This window comes from Cladosporium halotolerans, assembly GCF_011745625.1.
Source record: "Cladosporium halotolerans strain TM138-S3 chromosome Unknown Sca3, whole genome shotgun sequence".
Taxonomy (NCBI): domain Eukaryota; kingdom Fungi; phylum Ascomycota; class Dothideomycetes; order Cladosporiales; family Cladosporiaceae; genus Cladosporium; species Cladosporium halotolerans.
In genome coordinates, this window is record NW_027191454.1 from 829,731 (window position 1) to 841,591 (window position 11,861).

Below are 11,861 nucleotides of genomic sequence, written 5' to 3' on the forward strand. Positions count from 1 at the left end.
ATGGTGGCCAAGCATGTCCAGAGGATGTCCAACGTGCCTCGGACGTTTGGCGCGGAGACGAAGTGGTAGAGTTCCTCTGGCGGAAGGGTACAGTTTGGTCTTGAGAATGTGTGACCATTCGCTGCAGCGATGTAGACCATCACAGTAGCCGGGAGAAATGTTCTAAGTAGAGCTATCGTAGTGTAATTCCGCCGCTAGACACTCCACGTGCGCGAGAGGTCGTGTGGCTAAAGGATGAAAGGATCAGATGGCGCCGATGGAGCCATCAGGTAGATATCTTACCACTGCACAGCAGCCTCAACAACGAGGCTGTGGCAGCAGGCGCCATGCATCGCAGGCGACCTGCAAGGCGAAACGGCGTGGCTTGATGCTTCAGCCGCAACATGCGTCAGAGGCATGGCATCAGATCCTCGCTGCACGGGACGTGACAATCATCGAAGGTAATAGGAGGCTTGTTATAAGAGTCAATAAATCGTGGACTTCGCGTGGGAACAAGAAAATGACCTGACACTGAGGCGCTCTACCGAGTAGACAAGGGGTGAGGTCGACACCTGCTTCCAAGGTTCGGCGTCGTGGACGCGCATTGGCCCCAGCTGCGCCACCACAGCGCTCGACTGCGGCTTTCAAGTCATCTCGACGTTTACTCATTCGTTGAAATTGGAAGTGAGCGGAGGAACAAGATTCCAACGCGGAGGCAGTATTCTCATTGCATTGACCTTGCTTTTATGAGTGTGAAGGTACCCTACAGGCGTTCAAATCCCTCTTCACTCCAAACGATCTAGTACATCTTGCCCCAGTACTTGCCCTTGCCCCTGCCAAACTTAGGCTTGACAACGAACGCACCACGGTCAATGGTGTTGATGACAGTGTAGCCGCTAGGGAAAGTGAAGTGGCTCCAAGTGCCAGAGTCCCAAACAGCTGAGCCGCCGCCGGGAACAGAGTCGTCCTGAGGGAAGACGTCGAAGTACGCGATCTCCTCGACCTTGCTGCCGTCGGGGTTCTTGGGGATGGAGCTGACGTCGAGGATGCGCAGGCCGGCCTGGTAGTTGGACTGGTAGGCGAGGCCGTCATGCACGAACTGGTTGTGGTCGACGGAGCGGGTGGAGGACTTGTAGTAGCCGGTGTTCTTGGGCGCCTCGAGGCTGGTGATGTCCCAGATGTAGGTCACGGGGAAGCCGTCTTTGGCGGGAGAGTCGGCGGCGGTGCGCGCGGGGTCAATCTCGCCCTCGTCAAGCTCGTCATCCATGACGAGGTGGGTCTGCCAGTTGGGGTCGAGGACCCAGCCCTGGTGGGTGTAGCTGGCGCCCTTGTAGGGAGTGCGGGAGATGATCTTGCCGGCGTTGGGGCCGTTCTTGTTGGTCACGTCGTAGATGGCTACGTTTGGTGTTAGCAATATGCAGACTGCAAGCTCGTCAATGACTCGACTTACTCAGGGTGTCCTCGTTGTAGCCGTAGCAGATGTCACGGCCGAAGTACTTCTTGTCCGGGCCACGGTAGACAATGCACTGAGCATCATGGGTGTAGCCATCCTGAGGCGCGCAGCCAGTCTGGAAGGGCTTGTAGGGGTCCTTCATGTTGATGAAGATGGGACCACCAGCACAGGTGTCGTTGCGGCCGGCGCGGCCACCGCAGCCAACGGCAACAGCGTAGCCGAGCTCCTCGTTGGCAACAACGTTGTGGGAGCGGCCGGGAATACCATCGGTGAGGTTCATCCAGCCAACATCAGCCCTGATGTCGAAGGTCTTAGGGTTCCTCGGGCTCAGCTTGAGCAGCTTCTTCATGTCGAAGAATTGGATGCCGTGGCCGGCACCCTCAGATCCGACAATCAGAGTGTCTCCGACCTTCTTGATCTCACGCCAAATGACGGAGTCATTGTTGGCAGGCAGACGACCAAGGTATTCGAGCTGACCCTTCTTGGTGACCTCAGCGAAGGCAGCACCGTAGGTCTGGCCAATGGCAACAAATTCTCTGCCACTCTGCTTGTGTGTCCAACCCCAGCTGCCACTGCCCTCGCCGACGGCATCACCAAGCTCGGCGTGAGTCTTGAAGTCATAAAGATCCTGGCTTGATGTTAGCCCATTGATGTTCAGTTTCTACCATGTGCGACGTGGCGACTTACAATGTCCTTGCACTTGTAGGTCTGGTTGGCGTCGCCCTTGACGGCCTCAGCCACACCGTTCCTGCACTTGACAACGTCCTTGTCGTGCCTCTTCTTGGTGAAGCCGTTCCACTTCTTGCTGTCGTGGTTGCCGAGGGCGCGCTGCTTTGCCCAAGAAGCCTATTTCTTCTGTCAGCACTGTCACCTAATTACCCCACGAATTGTTGGTACATACCTCCTTCGCCTCCATCATGAACTGCATAACCTCACCCGAGGCATACTCCTCAGACGAGAAGGCGGCGCCAGAGGCCAGAGGCAGAAGAGCCGCGGCGGCGGCGGAGATCGAAGACCACTTCATCTTTGCTTGTACAATTCCAGCTGCTGCGAGACAAGTGGTGCGACGTCCAACCCAACGGCCGGGAGCCTTGGTTTATATCTCCGCGAGTACATGGCTACTTGGTCGCCTTGTGCGCTCGCCCATCCGCCACGTTATCGCTCACGCGACGCTGCGGTGGCCGCAGCACAATGCGAGTCCCAAGGCACCGACACGGATACCTGCCTATCCCAGACACGGCCGGAGGCCGGCCAAGAATCTTATCGCTTCATTCCTGAAGCCTCACAACGTCGGTGTTGCTGGGCGCGTCTTGGTATAGTATGGACGGGGTAATGCGCCTCCTCCCATTTGCTGGGCAGCGGGGGCGAAGCTTGGCCAAGGCGAATGGTTGCAATTTCACGTTGCAGGTTGTCGAAGAGGCGCGAGTCGCTGTCTTGCGCAGCCTCGGCAACGGTGTGGAGTCGCGATGCCTCAATGGGAAGGTGATAAACAGGAACGCTGGAATTTGGCAGCTGGGCGAGCTGGGGTGGCGGGGAGGGGTTCGTTTCTGCAGCACGACGCCAGAATTCGTCCGCTGAGTGTACACCATCAAGGTCCCAGATTACGCCACAGTGATAGTCTTGAAATACACTTGCCAGGCGTCGTATAGGATGCTGTGCTTTGTCGCTACATGTAGGCCTCAAATCGAAGGACTGTCACCGGCATGACGCGTGCGGCTGGAAAGAGTACGTACGCCGATGAACCATAATCGATACCGGGGTACGCGAAGGCGTGAGCCATGTCATGGAAGGCTTGTCTAACTTTCGCTGTATATCATCTGCACTGCCAAGCGTCTATGCCTTCTAAGAAGTAAACTAGCGATTGATTGCAGGTCCCAATTCCGTCCCGCTGGGCCAGAACATCTTCAGACGGGCTGCGTGATTTCTTCTGGCTCTCTATACACCCGACCGAGGATTTCCAACATCAATCGGTGGGCATCCTCCAGGCCCTCGAAGATCTTGTCCAGCTCTATTCGCACTGTGCACATTCGGTGATGGCGATGCCATGAAAGTGCGTTTATCTTCCCGTGGTAAATGTCGTCTACGATCTTCGACGCCGCTGCACGATCGCCTATTGGAAGAATGAGTTTGATGAAGCCGCAGTCGTCTCCGGACACGGGAGCATCCCGTTTGCAGATGTGCCTATCACGTCCGGCCCATCGATGGTGGCTGATCTGGAATCCGAGGAATAATTGGAAGGGCCGGATCGCCTGCGCGAGCTCCTGAAGACGAATCATTCGCTCTGCATCCCAGGCATTGACGTATCGACGGCCCGGTTCATGTGCCGCGTAGGTGCTATCGCTTGGCCACAGGATGACACGACTTGAGCTCGAGCACAGCGCCGACGGGACCTCGCTCAGCAATTTGGTGATCAGTTGCATCTTCGACTTGTTGTTGAGGTCGACGTGCACGTTGATCTCATTGAGCCGGAAGAACAGAGTCCTTGTTTCGCGGAAGAGTTGCTTACATGTAAGCATGGGATCGAGAGCTTGCGATAACGTGGTGTCGAAGTGTCGGCGGGCCCAGCCATAGTCCCGGTTGACATGGACACCATCGTCATGGGTCAATACCATAGCGAGGATCATGTTGCGCAACTCGCCGGGAAGTCGCATGAGAGGTGAGTGCTCCGGGGCGTTGGGAGCGTGGGGGGGCGTTCGTTGACTCCGCCGGATTGTGCGTCGCTTTGCCATGGCGGGCTTTGTGTGTGTCCTCCTTTCTGCGTCCATTTGGATCTGGTCAGGAACTGCTTTGGTGATGGCCATGGTTGTGAATACGCTTCAATGTGACGGAGCAGTATCTCTGTACCCCTCCAGGTGGACGCGTTGGTGCTTTATTATCGTTCCTGCAAGGCTGCAAGGGTCCTGCAGGTGGATTAGGGGTCCTTAAAAAGCTGGGGGTTATCGGGCGAAAGTGGGTCAGGGTCCCTTCTTCCTTATCCTTAAAGCCAGCTGGGTCACGTGTCGGCGTATTTTCGCTCGTGATGGGGATCACCCGGTTGGGAGCTTACCCGACGTGTGACCACCTGAAACATTTGCGATGCTCGCAGGGCCATCAGATGGCTCATGCGAATGGTTCGGATGACTGCCGGCGTCTTTGTCATTTTTGCACCCAACAAACCTACGAGCCTTTGCCGGGATCGACATGCAGGGTTGGCCCGCCCGTCCTTAGCTCACGGAGTAGTGCGGAGAGCGCTCGAATGTGGCAAGGTATCAGATGTCCGGGTTACTCAACTGGGCTTCCAGCACTGTGAGTGATTACTATTTGAGCGCTCCAGCTCCATGAGACCCTTTCACGTGCATGGGTGCTGTACTAGAGGGTCGGATTCCTATACGCGGTTGGCAACTCTGGTCCTTTGCGAGCAGGCTCGCACTTGGATCCACCCAAAATATCATGACTCGTCCCTCAAAGCGCCATTGTGATAACGCGAATCCATGTAAATGGAGGCTGACGAGACAGGCTTTTGGCGAGATATGTTCGTGATGTAAGTGTTCGAGTCCTGAAAGTCCGTCGGAAAACAGTCTTCAACCGTAGATTCTCGGCGATGCGAGATGTCGATTCTGGTGGTCGGGTTTGATAGGGTTAGGGTTGGGGTGACCCAGGCTCCGCTTGATCTGTGAGCGATCGCACATTCGCCAATACAAGTGGTTGTTGGAATTTCAGATTATTGACACACCATAAAATATTGACGTATAACAAAACGTCAGCACGGTTTGTGGCGTGAAACTGCTGTCCTGACAGGCCTTTGCGACCCCTCGCTTTGCCCGTCAACGTCGAGCTGGGCGACTTCATCTACAAGGCCAGTTGGCTCCTTGCAAGGACAACAACATGTTAGTTCGTAAATGATGATAGCATCAACAGCATAAAGCAACCGGTCTGGTGGTATCGCGCCTTTCGTGTGACCAACATCTTGATAGCTAGAATAGTGGTCCCTCCTCTCATTACGTGATTCGCGTACCACCAACAATGGGCTGATTTACTCGATGACATCTGGTTTCAAGAAGAGATCGCGTCCGCCATGCTAGGTCATCGTACCTGCCACTGAATCAAGAAGAGGTCCATTTAAGGCATTGAGGCTTGAATGGACTTATCGTACTAGGTCACCCGCACCATTGGACAGACCAGACTGAACGAATAGACGTCGTCCGGTATGGGCACTGTGTACGTGATTTGACGTTCCTCAGTGAGAAGGTCTTTCAGCGCGACTTAATTAGGCTTAGGTGTACAGGCATCCCAACTCAGTGGCAAGGCTTCGCTTGTGCAAGTGAAGTTGCTCTTTACATGGCATGACATCTAAGTCAGTGGTCCGAGGATTGATGTGATTGGCTTTCACGTGCAATGATGCACGGGCACACAGTGAATGTAGCGCTTGCGAAGTGAATACTGCGATGCAACACCGGGGAAGCGCAAGAGCGAAAGTGACGGAGCGCTTCACTCAGAGCTGCTGCCTACAAAAAACACAAACCACCACAGCTGAAAGCAACCACTTCAACCTTGTTCAGTCAAGCAACATACATGATCCTTTCCAGCAACATTCCCGTTCAACAAGCAGAGGAGGTCGCATTCGACCACTGATTGACCGACGATCACCAAATCGCTTAGCAACATGGACAACTCTCCTCTAGGAAAGATCCCAGCAGAGGTTCGCCTCCGGATATACAAGTCCATTTTCGACCACTCAGGACACATCGGCTACGACTCAAATGACCAGTGTTACAAACTGAAGTTCTTCCCCCGGATTCCAGATCCAGTGGGCGGCCGACGCCTCCGGGAGGTCATGGTGCCGCTGCACGTCTGCAAGCAAATGCGCAACGAAGCAATGGGCATGCAATTCGGGTCGCCAGCCATCGCCATCAGATCCAATGGTAGCTTCCAGGACAGTGCGCCGCAGATGGGCCTGATGAACAACAAGTGGTCATTCGTAATGCGCAATGTCCCCAGTCATCTCCGACCTTCAAACTTAAGCTTCGAGTACCAGCGCAACTACTATCTGTGCCAAGCCACATACGACCAGTTGGACATCAACGCCAACTCGATATTCAAGCCAGGCTCGAAGGCGGCCGTTCTGCAGCTTGCTAGAGCAGCATACCCAACACCGCTGATCATCTCCATCAGCATTTTCATCAAAAAGTCTGGCAGATTTCCTCTGACCAATTTCAGCCACGATCCGAACGATTTGAAACGCTACGGGTTCATCTGCAGCAAGGACGCTCCTGTCACGGCTGCTGAAAGCGAGACCATCTTGATAAAGCTTCCGACAAAAGATCGCGCCAAAGCTCGCCAGGTGGTTGATTCGACCTTCGAGGAAAGAGTCCGCTTGTTTGAAGCTCACCGTGACCACCGCATGTGCCACGTTCGCTTGAATCTGAGGAAGGACCTTGAGCGGTTGGCAATCGCCAGGAGGCTTATGCTTCCAGTCATTGATCACATCCCAGCGGAGGAGATCAATGCATTCTCTGAGCAAGGAAAGTGAGGATGGGAGGTGCTCTGCAGCCTTCCCAGACGCGGCCATTGGCACGTCACAGAAGACAAGTGCAAGACTGGTAAATTCGTTCTGCAATCGGCAGCCCCCCTTTTTTCTTCTCTTTTTTTTTTTTTCCCGAGTGAGCAGAAAATGATCGGTGAAAAAGCTCAACCGGTATTGAGTGAGAGGGCTCGTGGCACCAGGACAGTTTGAACGGGATACCGAGGCGTAAGCAGGAGAGAATCTCTCATCCTCGGTGCGACATGGGAATGATTATCAGAATGAAGTATTTGTTACTCCATGTTCGTACCGACTGCGTACCATTTTCAGCTAGTCAATTCAGTGAACCTCGTCGGTATGAAACTTGATTTATCACGTTCAATCCACAGGTAAGGGTGACCAACTCGCCTTGAAGCCGACCAAGACCGTAAACCACGTCCCTTTGCATCGTCATGAACTACTGAGAATCAGGTGTCTCGTTACAAGGAGAGTACTCTGTTGCACGGGGGATGAGGATGTCGGTACGATGAAATCGAGAATACTGTAATCCCTACGGGGAGAGGGGCGAACGCGAAGCCCCTCGCTCCCCGGGCGAATTTCGGAAGTGCTCCACGGCGCGTCGTCGCGTTGACGACGTGCCTGAACACTGACGCGCGCTTTCGTGGAGGTCCGAGGCCAGACAATCGTCCACCACTGTTTGTCCATGTAACAACACCCCCACCGTTCCTCATCTCATACAAATATGCCGGGACTCGTCGCTCAGTCGTCTTCGGCGCAGGCCTCCAAGAGGGTTCTGCAAGACAGCACAAGCAGCCGCCGCAACGAGCAGGCTTCGCCTTCGAAGAGACGGAAGCTGGAGGATGGGGCGAACAAGTTCAAGAAGCCTGCCAGGAGGGACGTCAATGGCGGTCTGGTTGGGTCCAGTCAGCCCAAGAGTCAGTTTGAAGAGGAGGTTTTGGAGAAGCTCACGCAAGACATTGGCACACTCAAGAAGAAGAACTCGGAGAAGGACCAGCACTGGGCTCGCCCGAGCCTGGACGATTTCAACGAGAAGACGGACCGACTTACCTTCCAGCAAATCGATGCTGAGGAAGGCACATTCCATGGCGGTAATGCTAGTGTGAAGCTCTTCGGTGTGACAGAGAGCGGACACTCTGTATTGCTGCACGTCACCGATTTCAAGCACTACCTTTACGTCGCAGCGCCTGTCAGCTTCACGCAAAAGGATTGCGAGCCCTTCAAAGCCTACTTGGAGACGACATTGGCCCAGCACCAACCTGCTATCTTTTCAGTGCAGATGGTGATGCGGGAGAATATCTACGGCTTCCAAGGCAACCAAAAGAGCCCGTACCTCAAGATTACAACCACAGACCCCAAGTTCATCCCCCGTCTACGTACCACTATTGAGCAGGGCAACGCAAACTACAAGGGACTATGGAAGTCGGCGGACAACAGTATTTTGACATTCGACGCCATCCAGTACGTCCTCCGTTTCATGGTCGACACTCACATCGCTGGTATGTCGTGGGTCTCTGTCGACCCTGAAAAGTACCACATGATTCCTGGAAGAGACCGACACTCGCACTGTCAGATTGAGGCGTACTGTCACTACAGAGACCTGATCGCACACCCTATCGATGGCGAGTGGCAGAAGATGGCGCCCCTCCGAATCCTCAGTTTTGACATCGAATGCGCTGGCCGCAAAGGTGTCTTCCCTGAAGCGAACGTGGATCCGGTCATTCAGATTGCGAACGTGGTCACTCGGTACGGTGAAGACAAGCCTTTCGTCAGAAACGTCTTCTGCCTTGATACCTGCAGTCTCATCGTCAACACTCAAGTGTTCGAGTTCGGTGGAGCTGACGCCGAGAGCAAGATGCTCATGGCCTGGCGAGATTTCGTTGAAGAGGTGGACCCGGATGTCATCATCGGATACAACATTGCGAACTTCGATTTCCCCTACCTGTTGGATCGAGCGGCGCACCTGAAGACGGCTAAGTTCCCCTACTGGACGAGGCTGAAGAACGTCAAGTCGCAAGCGAAAGAGACCAACTTCTCCAGCAAGCAGATGGGTAACAGGGATACGAAAGCGACCAACACCAACGGTCGCTTACAGCTTGATCTGCTCCAGCTTGTCCAGCGTGACCACCAGTTACGAAGCTACACGCTCAACTCTGTCTGCGCTCACTTCTTGAACGAGCAGAAAGAAGACGTGCACCACACGATGATCACTGAGCTCTTCAACGGCACGCCAGAATCAAGACGACGTCTGGCCGTGTACTGTCTGAAAGACGCATATCTCCCTCAACGTCTAATGGACAAGCTGATGTGTCTGGTCAACTACACCGAGATGGCAAGAGTCACAGGCGTTCCCTTCAACTTCCTACTCTCACGAGGCCAGCAAGTAAAATTCTTGAGTCAGCTTTACCGCAAAGCCCTCACAGAGCAGCTCGTCATCCCCAACCTGCGCACCGACAGCACCGACGACCAGTACGAAGGTGCCACCGTCATCGAGCCTACGCGTGGTTACTACGACGTGCCCATCGCCACGCTCGATTTCGCATCCCTGTACCCCAGTATCATTCAGGCGCACAATCTCTGTTACACGACACTGCTCAACAAGAATGCAATCGAAAAGCTGCAGTTCAAGAAAGATGAGGATTACATCGTTACGCCCAACGGCGATATGTTCGCCACATCGAAAGTCCGCAAGGGCCTGCTGACTGTCATTCTCGAAGAGCTGCTGTCCGCCCGTAAGCGTGCGAAGAAAGAGCTCGCCGTAGAGACGGACGCGTTTAGGAAAGCGGTTCTGAACGGCCGTCAGCTTGCGCTGAAAATCTCCGCCAACTCCGTCTACGGTCTCACAGGCGCCACGGTCGGTAAGCTGCCCTGCTTGGCCATCGCTTCCAGTACGACGTCCTACGGCCGTCAGATGATCGAGAAGACGAAGGCGGAGGTCGAGGCGCGCTACACCATCGCCAACGGCTACAGCCACGACGCGCAGGTCATCTACGGCGACACGGACTCCGTCATGGTCAAGTTCGGGCCCAACGACCTCGCCAAGTGCATGGAGCTCGGCAACGAGGCCGCCATCCACGTATCGGACAAGTTCATCAAGCCCATCAAGCTGGAGTTCGAGAAGGTCTACTTCCCGTACTTGCTCATCAACAAGAAGCGCTACGCCGGGCTTTACTGGACGCAGACGGAGAAGTACGACAAGATGGACACGAAGGGTATCGAGACTGTCCGCCGCGACAACTGCCGCCTCGTGCAGACGGTTATCGAGACAAGTCTGCGCATGCTGCTTATCGATCGCGACGTCCAGGGCGCACAGGAGTAAGTCACACCTCACCACGAACACCTCACTTCACTTCACCACCTCACTTCTCTCCGCCCCACAAAGAACATCACAAGCTAACCCCCCTCCCCCTTCAGCTACGTCAAAGACACCATCTCCGAGCTCCTCCAGAACAAAGTCGACATGTCCAACCTCGTCATCACCAAAGCGCTGACCAAAACCGACTACGCCGGCAAGCAAGCGCACGTCGAGCTGGCCGAGCGCATGCGCAAGCGCGACGCCGGCTCAGCGCCCGCCCTCGGCGACCGCGTCGCCTACGTCATGATCAAGGGCGCCGCCGGCAGCAAGGGCTACGAGAAGTCCGAGGACCCCATCTTCGTGCTCGAGAACAACCTGCCCATCGACTCGAAGTACTACCTCGACAACCAGCTCGCGAAGCCGCTGGGGAGGATCTTCGAGCCCATCTTGGGAGAGAAGCAGGCGGCCAGTCTGCTGACGGGCGCGCACACGCGCTCGATCGCCGTCGCGGCGCCCACGATGGGCGGGCTGATGAAGTTCGCGAAGAAGACGGAGACGTGCCTGGGGTGCAAGAAGCCGCTGACGAGCGGCGAGGAGAAGCACGGCGCCGTCGGCGCGGAGTGCCGGCCTAGGTTCGGCGAGCTGTACGCGCGGTCGCTGGGCAAGGTCGCGGATCTCGAGGTGCGCTTCTCGCGCCTGTGGACGCAGTGCCAGCGCTGCCAGGGCAGCATGCACAACGAGGTCATCTGCTCGAGCCGCGACTGCCCGATCTTCTACATGCGCATGAAGGCGAAGAAGGACGTCGAGGATGCGGGCAGGGAGCTGGATCGGTTTGATAAGGATGCGACGCTTTGGTAACCGGAGTTGGGTTTGGGAGGGAGGGGAGGAGTGAGTGTGTGGGTTGAGGACGCGGGCGAGGGTGTGTGGTTGACGGGACGGGGAGGGTGTGATGCGTGCCAGAGGGTGAGGGCGCCGATCGTGGGTGGGCAGGCTGCGCGCGGGAGGCGGAAGGCCTACGTGGAGGGCGATCGCGGGGGCGTCGGAGGCCCTACCTTAGACATACACGTCTGGTTTTTGACCGTTGTTCGTTTTTCCCTCTCCTGTGTCAGAGCGGGACGCAGGCCGTCGGCGAAGGGTCACGGGGTTCGAGACAGGGTAGGAGTTCCAGGCAGGGCATGGCGTTATCGGTGGAGCGTCACGGGCGTTGGATGGTACTTCGAATAGTTAGTGTGTACGGCGGTGTGTGTGCTGGCCCATACTGCAGTAGTCAGGTCGCAAGCGTATGCAAGTTATGTGTAACGTAACCTCGTGCACGAGGACTCCCACGAGCGGTGTCCTGAGCGGCCGTTGCTACATATACGTCCGTTCGCTCAGCATGGTCGTCCAGAGTGGGGAGGGAGCGGAATGCTTCGGACGAACTATACGTGCTTGCCTCGCCGTGCAGTCCTCTGTTCAGGAGAAGTAGGCCGTGAGGGAGAAGGGTGAGAGACACTGCGACGTCTTGGCGCGCGCGATGTGCAGGCTGTATAGCTTATACCTTGCTGTGGCTTAAGCAAACGGTGCACAACGGCTGAGAGCGAGGGGGCGAAAAGAAGGCGACGTTGGCAGTGCAATTT

The 11,861-nt window shown here is 55.7% G+C and overlaps 4 protein-coding genes across 4 annotated transcripts; 2 read left to right on the forward strand and 2 right to left on the reverse strand.

Moving 5' to 3' along the window:
- Positions 1-778: 778 nt before the first annotated feature.
- Positions 779-2,806, reverse strand: WHR41_01280 (uncharacterized protein; the record flags this gene model as incomplete). Its single annotated transcript, XM_069369886.1, has 4 exons — positions 2,334-2,806; positions 2,120-2,278; positions 1,430-2,060; positions 779-1,374 (listed from the first exon to the last, which is right to left on the reverse strand). The coding sequence occupies exons 1-4, from the start codon at positions 2,454-2,456 to the stop codon at positions 779-781; spliced, it is 1,509 nt and encodes a 502-aa protein (XP_069233255.1). The 5' UTR covers positions 2,457-2,806.
- Positions 2,807-3,336: 530 nt separating this feature from the next.
- WHR41_01281 (uncharacterized protein) lies at positions 3,337-4,233 on the reverse strand (the record flags this gene model as incomplete). Its single annotated transcript, XM_069369887.1, has 1 exon — positions 3,337-4,233. The coding sequence occupies one exon, from the start codon at positions 4,231-4,233 to the stop codon at positions 3,337-3,339; it is 897 nt and encodes a 298-aa protein (XP_069233254.1).
- A 1,841-nt stretch (positions 4,234-6,074) lies between these two features.
- WHR41_01282 (uncharacterized protein) lies at positions 6,075-6,941 on the forward strand (the record flags this gene model as incomplete). The annotated part of the gene is made up of 1 exon (XM_069369888.1): positions 6,075-6,941. One exon carries the CDS (start codon positions 6,075-6,077, stop codon positions 6,939-6,941), a length of 867 nt encoding a protein of 288 aa, XP_069233253.1.
- Positions 6,942-7,618: 677 nt separating this feature from the next.
- WHR41_01283 (uncharacterized protein) lies at positions 7,619-11,227 on the forward strand. The gene is made up of 2 exons (XM_069369889.1): positions 7,619-10,265; positions 10,365-11,227. The coding sequence occupies exons 1-2, from the start codon at positions 7,675-7,677 to the stop codon at positions 11,101-11,103; spliced, it is 3,330 nt and encodes a 1,109-aa protein (XP_069233252.1). The 5' UTR covers positions 7,619-7,674; the 3' UTR covers positions 11,104-11,227.
- Positions 11,228-11,861: the final 634 nt, after the last annotated feature.

Bases quoted from the DNA above. Each gene is read 5' to 3' on its own strand.
- WHR41_01283 (XM_069369889.1), top strand. From the start codon at position 7,675: ATGCCGGGACTCGTCGCTCAGTCGTCTTCGGCGCAGGCCTCCAAGAGG. The intron at 10,266-10,364 runs GTAAGTCACACC...CTCCCCCTTCAG, and splicing joins GACGTCCAGGGCGCACAGGA to CTACGTCAAAGACACCATCT.